Source organism: Mus musculus, chromosome 2 (genome assembly GCF_000001635.26).
Source record: "Mus musculus strain C57BL/6J chromosome 2, GRCm38.p6 C57BL/6J".
In the NCBI taxonomy this organism is placed as follows: domain Eukaryota; kingdom Metazoa; phylum Chordata; class Mammalia; order Rodentia; family Muridae; genus Mus; species Mus musculus.
The window spans coordinates 59,920,848-59,947,645 of NC_000068.7; the positions used below are offsets into that span (position 1 = coordinate 59,920,848).

Here is a 26,798-nt window from a genome sequence, read left to right on the forward strand (position 1 = left end):
TACTCAGCAATATATCAATGGCAGTAAAAAAAAGTATAAGAAAAATTAAGACATATGTTTCCACAAGTTACAGAATATATAAAGTTCTATGAATCACCTTGTGGTAATTAGAAGACATTAGACCAACAAAACTCTGAAAGCTGAGATGAATATCTCTATCAATGTTCAAATGATACTTCCTAATTTCTTCTTTTTCCAATAATTCATTAATATTTTTATGAATTATTATGAATTTCATTTGCATTGGTATTTTGCCTGAATGTCTGTCTGTGAAGGTGTCAGATTCCCTGAAACTGGAGTTACAGACGGTTTTGAGCTGTCGTTGTAGGTGCTGGGAACCGAATCAGAGACCTCTGGCAGAGCAGCCAGGGCTCTTAACCACCAAGCCATCTCTCCAGCCCCCCAATTCTTCCTGATTTCTATACTGTGTGCCTGACTAAATTCCAGTTCAAATTACTGCAAAGAAACTCATCTTGTAATCTTTTTAAACATTCAGTTGATTAGTTTTCATTTTATGTGTTTTCCCTGAATGTATGCATGGGCACTACGTTGAGTGCCTGGTACCCACAGAGGACAGATGAGGGCACAGGTGTCCTGAAACTGGATTTACAAATGGCTGCAAACCACCATGGAGGTGCTGGGAATTGAACTCAGGTCCTCTGCAAGTGCACTAAGCACTCCCAACCACTGAGCCATCTTGCTGGCTCTCAACTGCTCTGCCTCTGATTGTTTGTTTTCATTTGGGAACAGGTACCGCTATGTAACCCAGGCTGGTCTTAAACTCTGGATTTTCCTGCCTCAGCTTTCCAAATGCTGGGATTATAGGCTCACATCATAATCTTTGAGAACGATTCCCTTTTACAGTTAATAAATGTACTGGTTCCTGACTGGAGAGTAATTAAATGTTAATGTTGAATAATTGTTCTTAGATTTTGTAGAGGCAGTTTTAATAAACTCACTAATAAAAAGGATAGTCTCAGGCATTAGTAAGACAAAAGCAATATGGTAGCGACAACAATAGTGGAAAACATGGTCTCCTTCAGAGAGGAAAAAAAAGAAGAAAGAAAGACCTCTTTTATGTTTGAAGCATGAATTCAATAAATCTAATTCCCTTTTTTTTTTTTTTGGTCGGCTATAGACTCTGAACAAAAGTTTTATTAGTTGTAGATTCCATCGTTAGTTTACTATTCCAGATTAAGTACTATCTTTCCGGTCAAAAGAGTTTAAATTCCATCTTTCCAGCCCACCAGCCTCCAGGAGTCTCACACTACCAGCATGACAGCACATTAACTTACTTGCGGAGTTTACCTTCCACCATCCATTTATCTCTTCTCAAGTTAGACATGTATTCAATGTTCTTGTCAATCTCACTGCCAATACAAAAATGTATGAAGAGATATATCAGTTTATGCAAGGTACCTTCTTAGTAGGCATAATCACCTATTTTAGTAGGTAAAATGATACAACACCATTCCACTGCTACACGGCTTTATGCACATATGGGCATTTACTTTAAGAAGCAGCCATTTTTTTCATTGGATACAATATTGCTATTAGGAAATTTACTTTGGTTTCAAAAATACAGCGCTGTAATACCATTTCACAATTGTTCATAAAAACAGCATTCTGATGTGGTTGGTATATATCGAAGGAGTGATCATTTCCAAGTTCATCTTGGAAATGAGGATGTACACGGATATTTATTTAAGTGTATACTGGTTCACAGGGAATATCACTTTACACATGCCCAAATGGAAACTAAAAGTGTGGTGTTAGGTGGTGGTGACAGACTAGTGCTGCCTCTATTCTTCTGAAACAGCAAATGCTAGTGCTCTCTGTATGCTGAGTTTACATGTGTGTACAAACGTCTGAAGAGCCACTCAGCATTAGTACTATTATCATGCTTATGCAAAGTCCAAGAATTCCCTCAGTCAAAGCTGTATTATTACATTCTTGGAAATACTCCCAAAGAATACAAGAAGTAAGTAACAATCATGTTAATATATCATAGCTAAGATATGGACAGAAGCCATATGCCCACCAACACCACAAATAAATGGCACGGAATACTTTCGAACGCTGTTTTTAAAGGTAAAAGACTAAAAGTAATGTATTTCAATTTTTTAAACAAATGAAGACCAAGCACAGGATGAACGGTGAACCTGAGAAGCCAGAACTTGAGATGCTAACTCTTTCCTTCATAAAAAGTACTACAGTACCAGATGGACTTGGAATCTTAAATGAGATTAAGAACTTTTGAAAAAAAAGGAATAAACTAATTCACTGGCAAGCTAGTAATAGAGGGTTATAGGAACACACAACCAAGTAGTGGCTGAGTCAGTTTATGGATTTCTAAGGGAAATCGGGTCCTTAAAGAATGGAAATTCTGCACTGCTATCATGGTTCTGGAATCCAGCACTGTACCAAACAATAAAACAAAGTTTCCACCACACGAAGAATTAGCAAAATGCTTAAACAACACAGGGCAGAAAGACTACAGAGTTCAAACATACAGAAAGATCATTATTTTCAATAGAGCACATAGAATTAAATTGAAATAGTATTGGTGGCATCTCTAAATGATGATTTATGATTTTGATTTTCTTCTTGGTGCTAGTCTATACCTCCAAAGTTTTCTATAAGCAATTTGGCTATCTCCCTATGCTCTTCAAAACAGGAACGAGCTCACTTACCTCACCACACTCTTGCTGCATGCCAGCTCGTTAACGAGGAAGGCCAGGATGGACGCTTTCTGTGCTGGAGTGTGAGCCTGGAAAGCTTTAGTCTTCAGGCTCTCAGTCAGCTCAGTCTGCCCACAGTGGGCCTCCATGAAAATCTGCAAAACCTCGGACACATTGTCTCGATTCACACCAACGTTCAGCAAATGTTCTCCCAGAGCTGTTTTTGCCTATGAAATTTGGCATTTTTATCAGTGTTTACCATAGTCATTCGTGAAAAAAATAATGTTAAAATATTAGTTTATACACTCTAGATGTTATTGATAGGACTTTATCACAGATTTGGAGTGGAGATAAAAACAGATAAAATGATAGATAAATATTTGAGTGTTCATTCTGTTCTGTGCCCTTGTTAAGCTCTTACTTAATTCATGTACAGAGAAGAACCTGAACCTAGGCAGCAAACAGATGACAATCAAGTCAATCAAGCATTCTTTATCTCCAAAGCTGTTTTCTAACTCCTGGCAGAGTAAGGCTGATCAAAGGCATGGTGACTATTTTACCCCTTTATGTATGGCACATGTTTTATAGGTAAGACCAACACATAGGCATACGGGGAGACCACTGCATCTGGAAGCTTATCCTTTTACCGTCCTATCTAAAGCCAAACTCCCTGGAGTGTGCATGTGAGCAGAACAAATGACTGGGAACAGGGAGTGCCTATGACCACTATAGAGTCAGCACCTTAACTGATGATTCAGCCTATTGTTCATAGCAACTGACAAAGGAAAACTTAGAATAAGCATGCAAGTTCTAAGTCCTTCATAAATATGAATTCTGTTTTTGACATACATCACTGGACGATTTCCTTAAGTTGACTGGGACTTTGCCTATAGCTAGAACAATAGAGAGTAACTGAGAGACGGTCTGGTTCATATTCTTAAGGTCTAGCAAGATTCTTCTACATTTGCTAATTGCAACCTATTATAAATAATTCCATTAATTCCAAGACATATATATAGGGAAGCAATGAGATAGAGAGAAATCAACACACTCTTCTGCTACCATGAAAGTTAACTAGAAACGCATGTAGAGTACACACTTAAAACAGTTGGTTATAGTTTGGAGTTTTTACCTTGTATCCTGTAATTAGACCTGGATCACATACAGCAGCTGAGAGGAGCCTCACAAGCAAGTCTTGTACTTCACCCATGCTGTCCCCTATATTTAGCAATCCCTCTTGAAGAACACTGAGGTTTGGAACATCAATATTCACATCAAAGCCCAAAACTTTACCAAAGTTTCGTAAGAACTGCACCACCATGAGACAGTCTGAAAATGTGGTTCCAGAGAGCACAAGTCCCGGGATGCGAGGCCACTCTGGCAAGGGCTGCAAGGAGAACACAGGTAAAATTGAAAAGTTTAAAAATCAAACCAGGACCTTATTTGTACATACAGCATTATGTATGAATTCAAGTGTATGCACACATGTTGACACTAAGTGCCTTCCTCAGTTGCTCTCTACCTTACTAAACATCTATCTATCTATCTATCTATCTATCTATCTATCTATCTATCATCTATCCATCCATCCATCCATCCATCCATCCATCCATCCACCTACCTTCCTACCTGTTTGTGTTCTACATGTACAGATATGAGCATGCAAGTTACTGGTCTGTCTGTGTGTGGTGCATGTATGCAGGTATGTGCTTGCAACAATGTGAGTAGATTTTCTCCTTCTATCACATGGGCTCTGGAGGATCGAATACAAATTGTCAGGCTTGATCGCAAACACTTTCTCATTGAGCAATCCCACCAGCCATTCCCCACATTTATGCACGCACTTCACTTTTTGAAACAGAGCCTCCCACTGAACCGGATGCTCATCAATTTGGCTAAGCTGGTTGGCTGGAGAATTTCTTCCTCTTCTGTTCTGGGTTTAACTAAATATATTTTTGATAATTCACATGACTTAAGTGAAAAGAGAAGTTGCAAGAAAATAGCATCCAGTTCGAATTTTAAAAGCCTGGTCACTGTAAATTTAGTAAGTGTGTTAGCTGACTTACAGGAAAGACCCATGCTGGTTAGGAAAATGTAAATATCCAAACACATGAAACTAGTACCAAGGGGTTCCTGTTGGTACTTAGAACTGTACCAAGCATGTAGTAAACACCTCCTTTAAAGGTTGGCTAACAGCTAAGTTTCTGCTAATGTACCGGAGAATTCACAGCTCACTCTAATTCACTAAGGACTCTGCGGTGTGAAGCCTTTCTGTGCCTCAGTGTCCGCGCAGTGTAACACAGCCACGGAGCACGTCTGCTTCCCTGACCTTTCCTTGCTGGTTTCCATGGCTTAGTTATGAAAAGTGAGAGGTTTTCAGTGACACAGTGGCTGCCACCACAGGGACAGTTGACCTAGGCTTGGAAACTAATGGTTGTTCTGGAAAAAGGGATCTGGTGAGACAACTGGAGGAGGGCATGGCAGGAGTCACCTTTTGGTCTGCTAAGCACATGTCTTCCTTAGGTTTCTTTAGCTCCTTCGCCATTTCTAACTCCAGTCTCCGCTGCTCTAGTTTGCGTTCCTTATTCAATCTTTTCTCATCACGTTTCTCTTGCTTCAATCGTTCTTTTTCCTTAAAGACAAAATCATGCACACGAGCATTTAATCCTTACAAGTGTTTGAAAACACTCTAGTGGAGGTATTTCAACAGTGATCAGATTATTATTGTTTCAACGAACAAAATCACCCTAGGAAGCCTAGGAACAAGTTTAGAATTACACAGCAACACGACTTACTCTGTTTTAAGTATTCCAACCTCTGGGTAGCTTAACAAGCCTGAGCATATGTGCACATCTGTGTGGCTCTGCTCAGTTCTCACCTCAGCCATACACTCCCGAGCCCCTGAGCTGAGTTATAGGCACTTACAGGCTGCCTGATGTGGGCACTAGAAACGGACCATGGTCCTCTGCAAGAGCAGCAGGCATCCTGAACCACCGAGCCTTTCCTTCATCACTGGCAGCTACTGAATTTTTAACTAAATTATGGTTGGTAATCATATTATACATCTTTAATATCTAACCAAAAACTTTTAAATCTCAGGACTATATACCCTTGATACTAGATTCAACGAAGACTTCTGTTATCCAAAACTTGTTTGGCCTTTTGTCTTTGTATGAAAATCTATGGCATCTGTAAAAGCTGAGATAACTGCTATCAGCAAGCTGTGGCTGCAGGATGTGCCAGGGAGTGACATTAAGAGGACCTGAATGTGAACTTTCAGGAGCAGCTCTTCAAGGGCGATTACCTAGACTCAGAGCATCTGCAATAAAATATGAGCTGTCATCCCAAACAACAAAGACAACACTGAAGGTAATGGCAAAGGCATCACAATGTTTGGGTGATATCAATATAGAAACGACTACCTTTGGTGTAGGGAATAACACTGTCAGAGAGAAATTAAGAAAATCTCTATTAATATTATCACCACTTTAATGTCACAGATAAAATGCAAGTCTCATTCATTCAGAGGAGAAATAACAATCGAAGGTTAGGGATATTGGGTCACTGAGGAACACAGTGTTGTGTTCAAATCCTAAGACCAATCAATGTAAAGCCAGATCTGGTTACTGTAACCTTAGCACTCCTACATGGAGATGGGAGGTAGAGATGAGAAAATTCCTAATAGCACATTGGCCAGCTAGTCTGGCATATGTAAGAGAAAAACCAACCAACCAGCCAAACACACAAACTCCAAATACCTAAAGACAAAACCAAAAACTGGAACAAACGAAACCCCGAATCAGGGAACACTGTGCGGGAAGAGGCTCCTCTGCAAGTGAAGATTGTATCGATCTTAATTTTCAGCTGATTCTATCTCATCAGTCTACGAACTTTACAAACTAACTGCAGGCTAAGACATGGAAAGCCAACTCATCCTTCTGGATTAGAAACCGTTTTATTTTCTTATAACATAAGGCCTTAGTCCTGACTTCTCAATTCCCTAATCTCTTACTTTTAAGTTCCATGTCCGACTATTTTATACCCCATGTATGGCATTGTTTCCTTTCTTCTCTGGGTTGGCTCTCAACAGTCGATGAACCCATCTAGCACATGGAAATGTTAAACGCCCTTTTCTGTCACCCATTACTGTGGTCACAAGGCCTCACCTACAGAGCAGCACAACATGCTTTATGCATGTGTTGGTCGTCACTCGACGCCACGCCACGCCCCAGACCGCTCTAGCAGCAGATCACTGGTTGCTGGAGAAGGCCATGGCCAAGTGCAAGATAAAGAGGAGCAAGCAAGACACAGCGCTGAGGACACTGCACATCTAACACTGCAAGCAGCCTCAAGCCTTAAGTCGGGGTTGCAGGTTAGTATTGCTGAATATTAGTAAAGAGCTAGAGAGGCCGGATCGTGAGGGGTCTTTTAATGCCACATACACAAATCTCTGTTTATTTGTACATTGTCTCTTTAGTTTCCAGGTTACTGATTTATATAGAAATTTTGGGAGGGCAAATAATATTTTTATTTTTGAACTATTTACAATAAAAATGTACAGTCAATTTATCTATTATATTTCAAAAGGCATTGTGAGGCTATAACATAAAATATAACATTCGACAAAACCATCCCTGCAATGCAGGGTTCTCTTGCAAATCCGTCTCCGAAGCCTGGAGACAGAAACACTGCTAGTGCAGTCAAAGGTAGCAAAAGCCAACTGCAAAGCCACTCTCCTCTGCACAGAATCAAGACATTCAATTCCTAACCACAAGAAAAGATACTCTAAGGACCCAGTGCAGCAGGAGAAGAAAAAACATTAAATATTGCTTAAGATTCACAACCTGCTGTTCAACTTTTTTTTTGACTTGGGATTAATCTAAACTACCATAGCAATTATCAATATAGTAACTGAGAATATTCTTCACTCAAAGTGGCAAACTGTTAATGATTATTAATGAAGAGAGAGAAAAGTCACCCGACACTAATGTCCATCTCAGGACATTTACTTCAAGCTCACCTGCACATTATAGATACACAAGCCATAAGGTAGCTCTGAATGCTTCAGATATGCATGGATGACATTTATATTTATCGAGTATCAGTTGTAACTAGTGGCTTGGAACATTTATCCAATTAAAAATATAGGACTATAATATAGAATAGAATATGAAGTTCACACTATTTTTTTTTAAATGGAGATATTCAGGAAGTCAGAAACATTTGTGGGACTTTTTCATTGAAGACAAGTATCAATTATCTATAATGGCAACATGGAGCCTGAGTATGCATTGAGCTGTGTATGCCCTGTATATTCTGTGGAGCTGTGTATGATGTGTATATTCTGTGGAGCTGTGTATGCCAGGTATATTCTGTGGAGCTGTGTATGACGTTTATATTCTGTGGAGCTGTATATGACGTTTATATTCTGTGGAGCTGTGTATGCCGTTTATAGTCTGTGGAGCTGTGTATGCCATGTATATTCTGTGGAGCTGTGTATGCCAGGTATATTCCGTGGAGCTGTGTATGCTGTGTATATTCTGTGAAGCTGTGTATGCCATATATATTCTGTGGAGCTGTGTATATTCTGTGGAGCTGTGTATGCCAGGTATATTCTGTGGAGCTGTGTATGCCAGGTATATTCTGTGGAGCTGTGTATGCCAGGTATATTCTGTGGAGCTGTATATGCCATGTATATTCTGTGGAGCTGTGTATATTCTGTGGAGCTGTGTATGCCGTGTATATTCTGTGGAGCTGTGTATGACGTTTATATTCTGTGGAGCTGTGTATGCCATGTATATTCTGTGGAGCTATGTATGCCGTTTATAGTCTGTGGAGCTGTGTATGCCATGTATATTCTGTGGAGCTGTGTATGCTGTGTATATTCTGTGAAGCTGTGTATGCCATATATATTCTGTGGAGCTGTGTATATTCTGTGGAGCTGTGTATGCCAGGTATATTCTGTGGAGCTGTGTATGCCAGGTATATTCTGTGGAGCTGTGTATGCCAGGTATATTCTGTGGAGCTGTATATGCCATGTATATTCTGTGGAGCTGTGTATATTCTGTGGAGCTGTGTATGCCGTGTATATTCTGTGGAGCTGAGTATGACGTTTATATTCTGTGGAGCTGTGTATGCCACTTATAGTCTGTGGAGCTGTGTATGCCATGTATATTCTGTGGAGCTATGTATGCCGTTTATAGTCTGTGGAGCTGTGTATGCCATGTATATTCTGTGGAGCTGTGTATGCTGTGTATATTCTGTGAAGCTGTGTATGCCATGTATATTCTGTGGAGCTGTGTATATTCTGTGGAGCTGTGTATGCCAGGTATATTCTGTGGAGCTGTTTATGCCATGTATATTCTGTGGAGCTGTGTATATTCTGTGGAGCTGTGTATGCCGTGTATATTCTGTGGAGCTGTGTATGCCGTGTATATTCTGTGGAGCTGTGTATATTCTGTGGAGCTGTGTATGCCGTGTATATTCTGTGGAGCTGTGTATGCCGTGTATATTCTGTGGAGCTGTGTATGCCAGGTATATTCTGTGGAGCTGTATATGCCTCGTATGTTCTGTGGAGCTGTGTTTGACATATATATTCTGTGGTTTGGGTGTGACTCATATAGAACCACCTGCTTCTGCCTCCCAAGTGCTGAGATTAAAGGAGTATCATTACCACCTGGCAAGACTTAAAATTAAAATATTTCAAAAGCTTGTCTTACTTTCTCATGTTCCTTAAGCTAAGCTTGTTTATAGAGATAGGTAATCAAGACAACTGCATTTCATCCTGTATTACTTATACCAAGTTATAAAGATATTTGTGAATTGTATAATATACTAATGATCCTTCAAAAATAGAATACAAAATAATTTATATAAATCAGGCTTAAAAAACATTTATTTACATGAAGAAAAACATAGAAAGTAGGTTTCTAAACCAGAGAACCGATAGTATAGTAAGTTGGGATTCTTTTAGTAAGACTAGTATACTGAACACAAAGAACTATAAACACTACCTGCTTAGGCAAGGCCCTGCATCCTAGCTGAACAACGAGTAAATGCTAGCTATCAACAACAGAAACAGCATGAAGTATAGAAACTCACAGAAACTAAACAACTCACTACTGAATGAAAAATGAGTCAAGATAGGAATCAAGAAAAATATTTCAAACTTTTTAAAATTTAATGAAAATAAAAACATTTCTAAACAGTGGGATACAATGAAGTTCTATGAGGTAAAACGGAGAGATCTCATATTAGTGATACCTTATACTTAATGATACCTGAATGCTCTAGAAAAAAAATAAGAAAAAATACGCAAAAGGATTAAATGGTAAGAAATATTCAAATGTAGGGATGAAATCAATGAAATAGAATAATAATAACAGAAATAATACAAAGAATCAATGAAATGAAGAGTTTGTTCCTTGAGAAAGGCCAGCAATGTTGACAAATTTTCTAAATTAATAAAAAGATAGATTCAAATGAATAAAATTAGAGATGAAAAGGGTAGCCTAACCGCAGACACTGAGAAAATCCACAGAATCCTAAGAACATACTTTAAGAATCTATATCTCACCAAACTGGAAAACCTGTACTGAGTGGATGAAGTTGGTGATATAGATAGATAGATAGATAGATATGAAGTTGGTGATATAGATAGATAGATAGATAGATAGATAGATAGACAGACAGACACACACATATGCATATACATATATACACACACATATATCCCACCAAAGTTAAATCAAGATAAAAAATCTAAACATACCCACAATCCCTAGTAAAAGAGAAGCAGAAATGAAAACTCTTCCAAGAAATAAAAGCCCACAGCAAAACAGATCAAGTGCAGAACTCTGCCAGACCTCCAAAGAAGAACTAAAGTCAATACCCATTAAATTATCCCACAGAGTAAAAACTAAAGGAACATATGCGAATTCTTTCTCATGAAGACATTATTACAGCTGGGCAGTGGTGGCACACGCCTTTAATCCCAGCACTTGGACGGCAGAGGCAGGCCGATTTCTGAGTTCAAGGCCAGGCTAGTTTACAGAGTGAGTTCTAGGACGGCCAGGGCTATACAGAGAAACCCTGTCTTGAGTCCCCTCTACCCCCTCCCCCCAAAAGAAGATATTATTACATTGATACAAAAGGCCTGGTCTTCCAGAAGACCTAGGTTCCACCCGTAGCACATGCGGCATGCCTAACTTTTATACATAGAATGAGCTTAAGAGTTCTGGTGGCAAGAATTTATGGTTGGTATGATTAGCATTTGAATGAAGATTCTTGGGACCTGTCTATACATGCCGTGACATTAGTTTTGTGGCATAATGATTACAGTAATAAGCAGGTACTGTTATCTAAACCAATACCATCCAACACTCTAAAGAGAATTATTAAAATCTCAGTTGGGAAAATTAACATACATTCCAGCACTTGGTTGCCAACTTTAACCTTGGGTTTGCTTCTGAAGCCAGAGAGCATTGACAAATCTGCACTCTCCCCAACATACAACTATCATTTGAGGAAAACAAACTTTAATTTCTAAGGCAATATTTTTCAAAACACACACTTACTTCTGCTTTTTTACGAGCTTCCATAGCTTTCATAAGCATCACATGCTGCCGCCTTCGCTCCCGTTCCTGTCGGGCCAGATAAAAGTAGGAAAACAACTCAACCACAGTTAAAGGCTTGGTTTTCAAATAGAACACAACAACAACAAGAACAATAACAACAACAGAAACAAAACTCAATATAGCATGTTTAGCATTTATAGACAAGTCACGGTAAATACTAAATATAAGACAGGAATGGCCATTCTGTGCATGGTTTAGTTCAGGTTTAGAAAGCAAATACAAGAGCAATCGATCAACAGCAAGGTGAGGCAATGGGCATGGAGACAGTGTCACAGAGCACACGAGGTTTACTGATGGTCAGCTGGGATGCTCCTGAGAAGCTGCCAGGACAAAGAGCATAATGGTTGGCTGGAACAGGTCAGTTACCTTACATCTGCTATCAGAGAAACCACAAAAGGCTATGGCCAATTGTACTCAAGGTTAGATGGTTCTTAAAATTTAAGATCGGGTAGAAATTAATCTATAATCACTTTTGCATCGTAGTTTTAGAATTAAGTTAATTTCAAGTACAAAATCATTTTAAAATCCAATAATCCACCAATAAATTCGGAAGATTTTTTTTTTAAAAAGTGTTTATATGAATTAAGTTAAACTAGTCATGGTTCATATATATATATATAAATACCAATGAAATGTGATATTCCTATTTACTGATGTCTGACGCTTGATGCACTGCTTAAAGGAATAAAAAGCTGTACCGTGGGCTGATAGTCATCTAAAATGCCCATTATGGAAGTACAGTAAGAATTACCTTAATTTGGTAACTAATTTTAATGTAAAAATTTCATATTATTAATGTTTAATCAGCATTTTAGTTCCAATATATTTGGTCCCCCAAAGGGGTATTTCTAAAATTTGACTATAAAACCAAGATATATTTCATATTTCATATTCTCTCATCAAGCAAATTCAAAATTCCCATTGCACTTAATGGCAGTTTTGCATCTACAAGGATGGGAGAATATGAGTCATGAGTGTCTCTAAATGTATTGAGTCAACTTTCCATGTGACATCAGTAACGTACAGTTTTAAACAGGAGTTTTATGCAATTCAATGACAGATCTTAGAGACGTATCACACTTCTTTATAGACAGACAAGCAGATGTATGCAATGCACTGTGCTGTAAAGCCATGCAGCAGTATGTAATGACAGCAGCCAGTGCTACACTTTATGCATTGCTATGACAACCATATCACAACCAAATCACAATGCGGTGTTAGATGTACAGAAATAAACATACCCATACCATATCTAGTCTATGCCTCTCCAACTCCTGGGAGAAAGAGTTGGCACAACATTATGGAACAGAAATCACAGAGTCATAAAACCAATTTAACCCCCCAAAGACACCAATACCAAAGCAAGGCAATAAACTGTAAGACAAAGGGAAAACTTAAGCAGAATTATTATTAAAGAGTATATTTTTTGAAGAGCCCCCCCCTGCCAAATAGTTAAGCAAAGTAATGAAGTGCTGTCCACAGCAGTGTGGCTGTGTGCATACAGACCTGGTGTTTCAGAAGGACAGCCTGCTGTCTTCTCAGTTCTTTCTCCTTAAAAATAAGAAACTTTTGATATATGGTTTTTAGGAGAGATTGGGAACACACTTAATAATAAAAATTTCACTTTCTGGTACATTTTTAGCCTCCTCAGAGCTTTAGCTACAGAAAAAGCTGACCATTCACTCTTAACTGGCGATGGCTCTCCCCATTTGTTTCCTACCACTAAGTGCATGGAGTGATCTGTAGCAAGGACATTTGCAGGAGATACCTCAACTGAAAGGTCAATTACTGGACAATAAACTTCCACAGCAACATCGCTGGACTGAGTGAACAGGTTGTCAAACATAACATATAAAAATCATACGTTTAAGTTACTTAATAAAATATGATTCAAGCCTTAAAATTAGCTTACTAAAGCCCTCCCCTACTCTTAAGTATGGATGCATGTGTGTGCACACATGCATGTGCGTGTGTGTATCCACCAGTTCACAGTATAACCCCAAGGGGATGAGGGAGTGTGTGTGTGGGGGGCCACAATGCAAAACAATTCTATAAGATTGTTACCTATTGACTTTTGTAAAATAAAATAAAATCTAGGTGAATTTAATATCAAGGGTAAATAAATATAAAGGAGTACAAAAGAATCAAGAATATTCTTTATTCTAGAGAACAAAGTAAGGGAGTTTATGTTCAAATAATCATAGAGTTATCCTAACTAGAGTTAGGGTAGAGCGTAGGAGGACAGCTTTGCTTAGCTGGGTAGGTTCTGCTTCATCCCAAGCACAAACCTATGGTGTCTCCAAACAAAAACAAATGAGCTAACAGCAGAACCCTGCCTTGGCTCTCCCGGATAATACTGCACTGGAGCCTACAGCACTAGCCAGCTCAGCTGCCCCGATAAACACTCAGTTTTAGGAGTGTTAGGAGTTGAGCAGGGAGGGAACGGGGCAGGGAATCAATCAAATCACCCCCAAATATAGTACAGTAATATAACGGACTGACTGCTATTAGGCAGTGACAGTTAACAGCTTTGTCTCTGTCTGGGTTTCCCTGTTTCTTTATTTGCTTGTATATTTATAGACAGGGTCTTGCTAGGGTACTGCACTGGGAGTCTGAGCCTCCTTAGCCAGCCTCCTGACTGTCAGCATTACAGGCAAGCATCACAATACCTAAATTATGCCTTTATTTTTCACAAATAGAACACCGCACATGAACACAGTTATGAGGGACAGTCGGATTTGGGGCACGGTATGAACACAAATGACAAGCCACTAGTTTGGGAGATCACTCTTATCAAGCAAAACTTAAACCAGGAGCCATGCAGTACTTTGCATTTCTGATTGATGTCTTCCACTTACAAATATCAAAACTTCACATAAAACCTACATTAAGAAATAAAACCATACAAAAATATACATACAAATAAGAGCACACATTTACATACATTTTTCAATAGTAGTTTTGAGAAAACGATTTTCTCATGATTGGTGTTATGCAAATGAAGTTTTTATTTCTAAAAATAAAAACTCTTGATTCTCAGCTACACTAACCTTGGTTCGTTTCTCGGCCTCCAATAATTTGGCATTTGCCGCTTCTTCCTTCTTTTTCTTTTTAGCCTGTGCATGCAAAACAGGTCTCAAGTCATGCAACAGCACCGCTAAGACATGCCTCACCAGGTACAAAACGGTTATGTAACTAACACATGTGCAGACAATGACAAATACCCCCACCTCACAGCACAGTCTCCGATTAATGGCAAAATATATATAAGCACCCTTAGAAATCACGAGACAACAAGTTTTCTTCTACAAACTGACAAACATCTAAAATAACATATTAACTTGGCACTTAAGAAAACTGACTGTCATTTGCTGCATTTGTGGGAATGTTTAAAAAATTACTTTTTGAAAAAATTTAGAAAGAAATGTTACTAATGGATAATAGAACCTCAAAATAAATTAGTAGCTCGCTTTAAAATACACATCTACTTTTTGAAATTTCCGTTCATACTTGATGTTTTAAATAAAGAAAACCATTATTTGGCTATAAACACGAACTGAAATGCAGTAACGAGCTTTGTACACTGGGTTTTGATTCAGCACTTGTACTCTAACAGCCAGCAGGCATCACGCTATTCCCCACTAAAGTCATATGCCATCTAAGAATTTCTAACTATCTGCTAGTTGTTGTTCATTTGTTTTAAGAAACAAATGTTTTAAATTTGAGAGTTGTAAAATGAACTGCATGAAGGAGCGTGTGTGCATTCCTAGGAGAAAGGACTACCACACTGGAAGCTTAGGTCTGCAGGCAGCAGGCCACACAGTGGGCCATAAAGCAGCATTCAGGGACAGCTGAAGGTGAAAGACTTCAAATATTAAAATATGAAGGGCTATTTTCACAATATTTGAAGGCAATAATTTCAAGACCTATGCGGGTTTGAATACAGGCCAGGAAACATAATCTGCCTTTTCCTTGATGGGGCAATGGTTTTAGCACTGATTACTACCTCAGATTGGGACCCAGAGACACTTGGGGATGGGGGGGCCTGTTGAAAACTGCTAAGCAGACATTTGCTAGACCTGTTTGGAGATCTGTTCATGTTAAGCCCTCTTTTTCTGAATTTCCTCCAACTGCTTTCTAGTCAGCTTGCAGGGAAGTGGGGAACCCTAGGAGCCCTGATAGTGATAGGCTTCCTGCACTTAAAACTATACTTTTATAAACATTTGTTTCTAAATCAAAAGAAAGTATCTATGCCCTAAAGGGTTTCCTGACTGACTGCCATGAACTGCAACCACGCAGGTCTCCCCTCCCCTCCTCCTCCCTCCTCTCTGCTGTGCGCGGTATTTCTGGCATTCCAGCAGGTGATGGATGAACGTACTGAGCAGCTTCGGAGCCCAACCCGCCCACCCCTTTCTGCAGAGACTTTTTAGTGGTCACATTCATTTGAACTGATGGGGAAGCCCACACATTTCACGCCCTCCGGGCCTCTGAGTATCATCTGAATTATATTAAGAATTCTACCTCGAGAATCTGCTGAGCTCTCAGTTCTTTCTCCATTCTGATTTGCTGTATTCTCTTAATTTTTTCCTGTAAAAAAATGATGAAAATTCGAGATGAATAAATATTAAAGTAATAAGTTTTAACTGGAATCAGATAACTTAAGACATGAATAACAAATTAGCAAATGCTACTGAATCCAAGATTCAGTTATCTGTGAAGACAACTAATATTTCATGTTGTAAATTCATATGAGTGTAGAGATTCTCATAATTGTAAGCTGTAAATGTTAGATGAATAAAGAGAAGATAAAACAAAGCTAACTACATTTATTATATATTCAGATAGTACTTACAAATAATTGAAATTACAAATAAAACAGAAATATATAGAAAATAAAGAAAAATACATAAAGCTACTGATAAGTTACTACCACTTACTGAACTTGTACAAATAATAGTATTTCTATGAAATCATTCATATACATGCCTTTGTCAGCTTGCTATTAATTTAAAGAATGCTTTAAAATGATATATATATAGCCATTGTTAAAAATAATCTCCAATTCTGAAATTCACTTAACATGTTGACAAAATGATATGAACAATGCTTTCAACCATAAGAATAAACTCATCTATAACTGATATAACATGACTTTATAATGAATTAATTCAAATTTGCACACCAAGAAATTACTTATGTGGATAAGCAGCATTACAATACCTAAAATGGTAGTTATATTTTATAATTTGACAGTCCTTTAAGTTTTGGTGAGAATTACTATTTTTGACTTTAAAAATTACCCCCACAGCTGGGTATTGGTGGCGCACATCTTTAACCCCAGCACTCAAGGGCAGAGGCAGAAGGATTTCTGTGAGTTTGGGGCCAGCCTGGTCTACACAGAAAACTCTGTCTCAAAAAAACCAAAAGAAAAAAAAATTACCCTCATATGCTATAATGACAGTTAGAAATTTTTATTTAAAAATGATCTTTCTGGAAGTTTCAAATTACCATGAATGGAAATAAATACCTAACAACAAAACCCCTGACATTTCCTACTTCAAATTAGATTTGTTCTAGAAGTTCCATATCGAAAACATATATGGTATATAAAACATTGCTGTTTCTCTTTCAGTTTCCAGATGTACAGTCTGAAGCGGTGCTTTACTGGGAATTTCTTCTCTCTCTCCTCATATGACTGAGCCCATACAGAGGTGTATAATGCAGTCATGAGATCTGAGGAGTCAATGGTCTAGTTCAGAAGACTCGCCACACTCTATTGACTGTGCTGCTATTGCTGCCTCTGCCCTTGAGTGCTGGGATTAAAGGTGTGCCCCACCAACACCCAGCTTTGGGGGTAATTTTTAAAGTCAAAAATATTAATTATTACCAAAATATAAATGACTGTCAAATTATAAAAATATAGCCCAATTCAGGTATTGTTCATGCTGGTTATCTCATGTAAGTAATTTCTTAAAGTGCAAATGTGTATTAATTTATTACAAAATCATGTTATAGCATTTATAGATGGGTTTATCCTTTTTTGGTAACAGACTGCAAAATCTTTATTTGAATTATTTACTTGTGTTTGAAGCTGATTTTTTTTGTTTGTTTACTTTTTGACATAGGGTTTCTCTGTGTGACTCTGTCTATCCAAGAACTCACTGTGCTGGCCTTGAACTGTTTGCCTCTGCCTCCAGCAATGGGCATGAGTGCACGTGCACCACCTCCTGGCATGGCAAACATCTTAGAGAACACTTTCTGCTCTTGTCAACCGTAGGCTTTAAAGGGGTGTGCTCTTAAGTCAGAAAAGCACAGACCCACTCTCTCATGTGCAAATAGAGGTAGAGACTCTTAGACTAAAGTAATGGGGCTTAAGCATATTCAGTTTCAAGCTTTACCTTAGTTGCCAAATATATATTATAATACATGTTTACATGCAAACACTATGACAGCATAAAGACTAACATCATTTATAAGTTTTATGTATGTCTTAGAATAGTATATACCCAAGTATTGAGATGGTTTATCAATGAGTTTTAGAGTTAAAACTATGTTCTTGTTGGAGATGTGAGGATACTGAGTTCAACACAGCAAATCCTTTAGTTTACGAAGAGTCACATTCGACTCACATCCCAGCGACTATGCTCACCCTACTTCATCGTGATGCTTCCACAATCTTGCAAAAAAAATTGCTTTAAGGGCTTTAGTTGTGTTGCGAGACACATAGCTCGCATAGTAGTCAGGTGCTTATGCAGCAAAGCCCTGGGTTCAGTCTCCATCACTGGCAGGGATGGGGTGGGTTGGAGGTTTGAAAACGTGGTCCTCTGGACATAGCACAGTCAGTGCAAAACTGACCTGACAGTAGCCATGGCTGCCTGTCTTGTGCCTATACAAGATGGCATTGGTCAGCAATCAAGAGGGAAAGAGGCAGTCATTGTCATCGGCTGTGTAACCACTGAGAAATGCAGCAGGTTCCACTAGCTACTTCCAACCCATAGTCACACAGAACATCCTGGTTAAACTCAGGGAACTCAAAACAAAAACGAAAGTGCAGTAAAAACAAAAGACATGACTGTAGGAAAATGACTGGGAGGGCACAGGGTTGAGATATGGGATAGGAGTAAGATTACAAAGTGAGGGAGGGGTTTATTATAGCTAGAATGCATGCATCAAATTGCAAAGTTTTTTTTCAATAAAAATTACATAGTAAAAAAGACAGTAAGAAAAAATATTCTGGTGATTTTTTTCTTTTGGTCAATATTTGTGTCAAAAATATCCACAGAATTAGAAGAACAAGATTCGACTTTATTCTAGATCAATGCTACCTTGCAACAATCATTTCAGGGCCACATGGCACACATCTGCAATCCCAGCTACTCTGCTGACAGATGCAGGAGAGTCACAAGTTAAAGGGCTGCCTCCGCAGCATGGAGACACCCAGACTCAAAAATAAATTACAGTAAGAGAAAATAAAATGGTCATTATTTAGCAAAAAAATTTGAGTAGGTTAGTGTTATAAATGTCTATATGTGTGTGACTAATTTGATTGAATTCTTGTCGCTGAGCGCTTTGAAGCCTAATGCTGTTTTAATTAGCAGTGTAGAATGGGAAGATTTACATCCCAGGCACGTGACTTTAAGATCTCAAAGATGAATTTCAAGTAGTGAGATAATTGATATATCTTTGGTCAACATAAAATCAAAGAAGCTACAAAAAGCATAACAAATGGCAATATTCTTAAAATGAACCATAAGCGCACATACTACTAAATAAAGGTTTATAATACTTTAATAAATGCATTACTTAACTTACTTATTTTAAGTCAACCTCACAACTTCTAGTAGTCACAATAAACAAAGGAAGAAATTTAAGTTTATAACTTGTGATTTTAAATTATGGTAAGATGCACTTTAATTATGGTATTTTATATGCACTTCCTTGGAAGGCACAGTGCACTCCACTTCCTGTTCCACTCCCCAGTCACCCTTACCTCCCTTACAATAAAGGCAATGGAGACATGAGGGGCTCAAAGAGTCCAGGCAGGTCACAAATCCTTAAGCAGCAAAGCCCACATTTAACTCTGGGCTCCCTGATTGGAAACTCTAAGGTCTGAATTCCGACTCTACGAGGGAACTCACTCGGGTTCACACTTCTTTAGTTAATTCTGGAGGCAACATCAGAGATGAAGGCAGCGACTCCAAGCCATGCACTTTGGTTAGAGCTTCGTCCATAGTAACACAAGGGCTTCCATGTTAGCCTACCAACAACTACTTGCTCTTTCACAATCTGTAAGAATACACTTTCTCCTTGACTCCTCTGCTTTAGTGATGCACCAGCTGGTGGAGATGGGAGATAGCTCACATGCCTTGTCACTTAATATTCTGCCAATTTCCAAAATTACTTCATCTTACCAAAATTAATTTTGAAAAGTAGAAAAGAGGGGACCACATAGATACAAGAGAGGATTCTGGGTAATACTTTCTGAGAACATTCAGAAGAAATGAGGGCAAGCTGTCTTTCAGAACACATAGATGTAGTTTTTACTATAGTATGTCCACTATTTACTTATTTTGATTAACTAAATGTATTGTGTGGGCATGGTTATAGGTGTGGGGTGCACATGGCCCACGCCGTGCCTGCACCTTCCACTATGTGGCTTCCAAGGGTTGCAATCAGGTCAACCTTCTGCAGCAAGCACTTTTACCTCCTGAGATACTCTGCTGGCGCTAATACTGTGCATGATTCAAATAGCCAAATTTCCTTATTAAAACTTTGATGTTCAAGCAGTATCTTCTCTGCACTGATAGAAAATCTGAAAATCTGTCAGGATACAAACTTGAATTCAAAGTATACAAGAATATTAAAATACTTATAAATGTTACTTACATAAATGAGGGAAGTTCTTGCAGCTTTTCCTCTAGGGCCTATGACCTTTCCATCAATGGGGTCTTGAATATGTGTGTGTGTGTGTGTGTGTGTGTGTGTGTGTGTGTGTGTGTGTACATGGGAATATATATATTCCCAGGCCTGAGTTCCCGCTTACTGAATGGGTCTTAAGTTTAACCAGACAGCTCTTAGTCACTCTCAAGATGCTGGTGCCACTGCTGCTACAGGGGACTCCTCTCTCCAGGCTGGGTTGCTCCGTTAACATTCTGCTAAATTGATACAGTATGCAACTGCCTTCTAAATACTCGTCCTTCAACAACTGTAGCTCTTACCCTCTAAAACAAGTTTCTGTATTAGATGGAGGTAGTTACAGGAAGCATGACTGGTCAAACTGCAGAAAAAGGGACTGTGTAGTGCCTACTGCATCTGTAAGACAATGACTCCACTGAAGGCTCAGAGACATCTGGGAAGAAGTGGCAGAAAAAAGAAAGGGGGCCAGAGCACCAGGGAGCTGCATCAAAATAGTTTCTTTTGGAAATCAAAGGAACTCCATAGTAGGGTTGCCTACAACACCAAAGCAGTTGACATCCAAGCATGGGTATGGAAAAAGCTAACAAGGCCTTATTTTTAGTTAAGAGCTACAGGGAGCCAGTGGCATTAGAAGAAGGGAGAGTCAATTTTTTTCACGGACAAGCTCATTGCTATATGGCCCATACCCCAAAAGTCAGTGCTACACCCATGTACATATGAACAATACTAGTCAGACTCAGAAGGGTGGATAGCATATACATGCTATTCATACATACACACACACAAACACACATACATATATATGTGTGTATGTATATATATATGCATATATATATACATACACACATATATATGTATATATGTGTGTGTACACATGTCATATATATATATATGTCATACACACATGTGGGAAGACAGGGGAGGAATTGGAGGGGAGGAAGGAAGGATGGGCATAATGAAAATTAAATGCACTGGTACATAAAATCCTAAAATATAATTAAAATGTAAAAATAAAACCAAGAGGGTTAAGATGGCTCAGTTAGTAATAGTTACCTTACAAGCATGAGAACATAAATTTCAATTCCAAAACCCACCTTTAAAAAAAAAAAAAAACATGGAGAGATGGCTTAGCGGTTAAAAACACTGGTTGCTTTTGCAGAAGTTCGGGTCCCAGGATCCATTGGAGGCTCGTCCCCATCTCTAATGCCAGCTCTAGAGCATCCAATGCCCTCTCTGGTCTTAGTGAGTACCAGGCACACACACGGTACAAATATATACATGCAGGCAAACATTCATTCACATATAAGTAATTTTTTTTTTTTTTTGGTTTTTCATGACAGGGTTTCTCTGTGTAGCCCTGGCTGTCCTGGAACTCACTCTGTAGACCAGGCTGGCCTCGAACTCAGAAATCCGCCTGCCTCTGCTTCCTGAGTGCTGGGATTAAAGGTGTGTGCCACCACGCCCGGCTATAAATAAATCTTTTTAAAAAATTAAAAAAAAAAAAAAACCAAAAAACCAGAAAACAGAAGGTGTCAACTTTCTAAACACAGACATTCACGCCTAACAGTAACTACATAGGAGATGCCAGTGAGACCTACGCACATACACACGTAGTCTTGCACATGCGCACACAGATGCCATGGAAGACCTGTTTAGAGGTCTGCCCAGCGCACGGCCATACCTGCTGCTTTATAATCTTCATCTGTTCTTTCTGTTTGCGCTTCTCTTCCGCAGCCATTATCGCTGTTGAGAGGAACCAAAGTACGCCTCGTCATCCCGGGAACACGAGGAAGGGCCCGCCGCTCAGGAGTCCCCGCTCCCACCTTTCAGGTTCATGCACCTGAGTACCCTTCCTACCTTGCTGTTTTTTAGCTTCTTTGGCAACCCGTGCCTGTTCCTGCTTCTGAAGTTTTCTCAAAAGTTTTATTTGTGCTGCTTGTCTGGCTATTTCTGGAAGAAAAAAAAAAAATTCAAACCACTCTGGAAATAAGTTTGGTGGTTCCTCAGAAAATTGGGCATAGTACTACCTGAGGACCCAGCAATACCTCTCCTGGGTATATACACAGAAGATGCTCCAACATGTAATAAGGACACATGCTCCACTCTGTTCATAGCAGCTTTATTTATAATAGCCAGGAGCTGGAAAGAACCCAGATGTCCCTCAACCGAGGAATGGATACAGAAAATGTGGTACATTTACACAATGGAGTACTACTCAGCTATTAAAAATGATGAACTCATGAATTTCCTAGGCAAATAGATGGAATTAGAAAATATCATCCTGAGTGAGGTAACCCAATCGCAAAAGAACACACATGGTATACACTCACTGATAAGTGGATACTACCCAAAAGCTCCAAATAACCAAGATACAATTCACAGACCACATGAAGCTCAAGAAGGAAGACCAAAGCGTGGGAGCTTTGGTCCTTCTTAGAAGGAGAACAAAATACTCACAGGAGCAAATATGGAGACAAAGTTTTGAGCAGAGACTGAAGGAAAGGCCACCCAGAAACTGTGCCACCTGGGAATTCATCCCATATACAGTTACTGAACCCAGACACTATTGTAGAGGAGTTAGAGAAAGGACTAAAGGAGCTGAAGGGGTTTGCAACCCTATAGAAAGAACAATAATATCAACCAACCAGATCCCCCAGAGCTCCCAGGGACTAAGCCATCAACAAAGGAGTACACATGGCTCCAGCTGCATATGTAGCAGAGGATGGCCTTGTCAAGCATCAATGGGAGGATAGGTCCTTGGTATCATGAAGGCTCGACTGATGCCCCAGTGTAGGGGAACTGAAGGTGGGGAGGTGGGAATGAGTAGGTGGGTGGAGGGACACCCTCATAGAAGCAGAGGGAGAGAGGATAGAATAGGGGGTTTCCAGGAGGGAGGGAAATCAGGAAAGGGGGATAACATTTAAAATGTAAATAAAGAAAATATCCAATAAAAAAATTTCAAAGGGTATTACTGACAACTTTAGCTATCTGCAAATTCTCAAAGAGTAACTGTGAAACTGTTGCTGCGTCCGTCTCGATGAATGACGCAGTCCTTCAGAATGCTGGGCAGGTAGAGAGACACCAGGTAGGAGAACAGTTTGGTAGCAAAGCGCCTGCTCACTCCCCTCCCGGAAAGACCCACCATCCAGGGGGGGTGGATCCTGTGGGGTTTAACGTTATGGAGGACACTATTGGTGTTACTGGAAGATAAAACAACAGCTGGTGCTAAAATCCACTTCCAGCTCCCAATCTTTCCAGGATTTGTAAAGCATAGGCATGGAAACTTGCTGAGTCATGCAAGAGATCGTCTATATTGTAAGTACCATAGAAATAAACACCTCTAGACTGACACATAGACACAGCAACCTCAGATAATGAAATGCAGAAGAGTATCATAATAATGCAAGACAAATACATTTCAATATTGAAATTTTAATATTTCCAGAAGTGAATGACTTTGTTTTTTCTGAATTGTAGACCAAAGACTCAACTTGGTCTTAAGCTGAAAAGTACATGTAATTAGAAAACCGTTTCCTGGAGTTGGGGAGACAGCTCAGTGGTCAAGAGCACTGGCTACTCTTTCAGAAGACCTGGGTTCGATTCCCAGGACCCACATGGCAGCTCACAACTGTCTCCAACTTCAGTTCTGAGGAATCTGACACCCTCACACAGGCATACATGCTGGCAAAACACCAATCCTCATAAAATAAAAATCAATAAATTATTTAAAAAATAGTTTCCTAAAAGAAGCTACAGAAGTTGAAGCATGGGTTTCATAAATTCTGAAAATATCTTAATAAATCCAATAATTTTACTCAAAAGATATATGCACTACTGTGGCATCCAGTGCTAGGTACCACTTTCAGCTGCACGCAGCCTGAGGTGTTAGTGTTGGTCAGTTAACAAGCCGTGCATGCCCCGAAAGCCACTGTCACATCCACACGGTCAGATTTAAAGCTTTTTTCTCTAGTAACATTCTCGCAGTTCTACAACACTTGGAAATTTATTAAAAATTTGCATTTATCATATTCTCAACTATTCTGTGATTTTAATCAAAATTTTCTGAATAGTTTAATCCAAGTACGATGATAATATATAACAGAAACTTCTAGATTTCTCTCAAATAACTCTCTTAAACTGTTTGAGATAGCGTTAAATGATTCATTGTTGCTTACATTTCTATAAAAAAAGGAGCACAAAACAATTCATACATTTATAAGTCTAAACAATGTTGTTTACTTTTTTATTACTGTACACAAGTCTATGATGTATGACTGTGGGCAGCCCATAGCAAGCATGTAGAAGTCAGAGCACAACTTGGGGGGACCCACACTTCACTCCTACTTTGACATGGGGATCCCAGGACAGAACGCAGACCACGATGCCTGCACAGGAAGTAACGTTGCCCACTGAGTTTTCCTGCTAGCCCAAATGGAGTGACTGTTTATAGTTGAATGCTCGTGGAAAGAGAGATGCTCACTGGATGAGGACTGTTCCCACCAAGCCTGACAGCCTGAATTTGATCCTGTGAACCCACATGGAAAGAAAGGAGAGAACCGACTCCTGCCATTTGTCCTGTGACCTTCACAATGTGCCCCACCCCAGCCACTACCCTTAATACATACATGTATACAAAATGAAAGTGCTGCATGTTTGTTTTCATGTAGAGAGAGAATACACACACACACACACACACACACACACACACACACACACACACACACACAGGTAAAAGTGAAGCCCATTACAACAAGAGGGAAATAAATCATGGAATAAAGTCAATTTGAAATCTAGGAGAATAAAATATAATTAGTTTCTTTGTTACAATACACCTGATTTTTCAAATTTAAATGTTCTATTTTTGAATGTACATGAGAATACATGTATTAGAAATGAAAACATAAGAAAAGTTAACATTTGTCTACCAATTAACTTCAAGCACTCATTTTTTTAATACAATAAGGCTACCATTATACAAGCTTCAGAAGTGTCATGGCTTTAGGGATAAAACTGTTAAACCTCAGGGCCATCGATTGGCTGAGTGGGTGAAGGTACATCCTACCATGACTGACAATCTGTGTCTGATCCACAAGGTCCAGGTGGAAGAAGGAGAAAACTGACTCATGCAAGTTGTTCACACATGTGACCATACATATATATGCACACATGTGTGCACATACACAGAGAGAAAATAATAATTGAAAATGAAATTTTTAAAACTTTAATTTTTAAACTCATGTTTGTCCTTTGATATATTACTGCCTTTCTCTTATTAGGAAGATGATGCCTTAATTTAAACAAAATAACATTTATACATTGACTATGTTAGAGCAGAGAAAGAACGAAGGTTTACTACATGACATGCTAGGCAGTGGTTAATGTCAGTGCCATTAGGTCACTAGGATCGGAAGAGGCTTTTTCCAAACACTGAAGCTTGGATGTTGAGAAGTGTGCACACATTTCTAGAAAGAGGATCCACTCATGAGTAAGAATGAGAGCTTCCTTTGAAAGTAAATTGTTTTGTGAGCCTTTTCCATGAGTTATGATATATTCACAATGAACAGAAATATATTTTGTATATTTTTCTAGGTATTGTTATAGAAATAAACAATTCCTGCAATGACATAAAATTCTGATAGCCATTTAAGTAAATTTTTTTTTTTTTTTTTTTTTTTTTGGTTTTTCGAGACAGGGTTTCTCTGTGTAGCCCTGGCTGTCCTGGAACTCACTCTGCAGACCAGGCTGGCCTCGAACTCAGAAATCCACCTGCCTCTGCCTCCCAAGTGCTGGGATTAAAGGCATGCACCACCACTGCCTGGCCATTTAAGTAATTTTTTTTTTTTTTTAAAGATTTATTTATTTATTATATGTAAGTACACTGTAGCTGTCTTCAGACACTCCAGAAGAGGGTGCCAAATCTCGTTACGGATGGTTGTGAGCCACCATGTGGTTGCTGGGATTTGAACTCCAGACCTTCGGAAGAGCAGTCGGGTGCTCTTACCCACTGAGCCATCTCACCAGCCCCCATTTAAGTAATTTTAACTATTAAAAATTTAAGCCATCATCTTTTTGTATGTATCTATTTATGTGTTCAAGACATTTACATGAGAAGAGAAGCTTCAGGCAGCCTGAAGGGGCTTCGCCTTTCTCCTCAGACCCCACAGCAGCAAACCCAGCTGGTCTGAGTCTTCCCTGGGTTACAGGAACAGCTCTATGATAATGAAGTGTAATACTGAATATTAAGTACATTTTGATCACTTTGGGAAATTTACAGCTTAATAAATACACTCTCTGGTGCCCTTATCAGATGTTGTAAAATACACTGACCATGTGAGCATTCTAAAAACACATGCCCAGACTATTTGGGGTATCTTACCAGTAACTTACTCAAAATTTACCTCAGAAATCCATATTTTTGATATATTCTCAGGTACACTTCGAGAAGTTGGGAGCTGATAAGGAGATTATTGTGGCAGGAAGGCTCCACAAACTTAGGGCATGTGCCAAGCAAATGCGAATTGATTCCTTTCTGTCCAAGTCTTTTTTTAAATTATTTTTTAATTAT

General features: G+C 39.0%; 1 protein-coding gene across 49 annotated transcripts in view; it reads right to left on the reverse strand.

The window, feature by feature from the left end:
• Baz2b (bromodomain adjacent to zinc finger domain, 2B) overlaps positions 1–26,798 on the reverse strand; it is a 310,551-nt gene that overhangs the window by 21,485 nt on the left and 262,268 nt on the right. For 33 of the 49 annotated variants that reach the window (XR_001783145.2, XM_017319094.2, XM_011239661.3 and 30 more), the window contains 11 exons: positions 22,091–22,183; positions 21,915–21,976; positions 15,839–15,904; positions 14,368–14,433; positions 12,824–12,868; positions 12,559–12,591; positions 11,258–11,323; positions 5,173–5,313; positions 3,814–4,068; positions 2,694–2,908; positions 1,296–1,370 (listed from right to left, as the gene is read on the reverse strand). Coding sequence is in view for 48 of the 49 variants with exons in the window: in XM_017319094.2 (XP_017174583.1) it covers positions 1,296–1,370; positions 2,694–2,908; positions 3,814–4,068; positions 5,173–5,313; positions 11,258–11,323; positions 12,559–12,591; positions 12,824–12,868; positions 14,368–14,433; positions 15,839–15,904; positions 21,915–21,976; positions 22,091–22,183 (1,117 nt within the window). In the remaining variant the exon portion in view is untranslated. The remainder of the gene's footprint in view (positions 1–1,295; positions 1,371–2,693; positions 2,909–3,813; positions 4,069–5,172; positions 5,314–11,257; positions 11,324–12,558; positions 12,592–12,823; positions 12,869–14,367; positions 14,434–15,838; positions 15,905–21,914; positions 21,977–22,090; positions 22,184–26,798) is intronic. The other 16 variants (XM_017319095.2, XM_030251841.1, XM_017319096.1 and 13 more) reach the window with 5 other exon arrangements.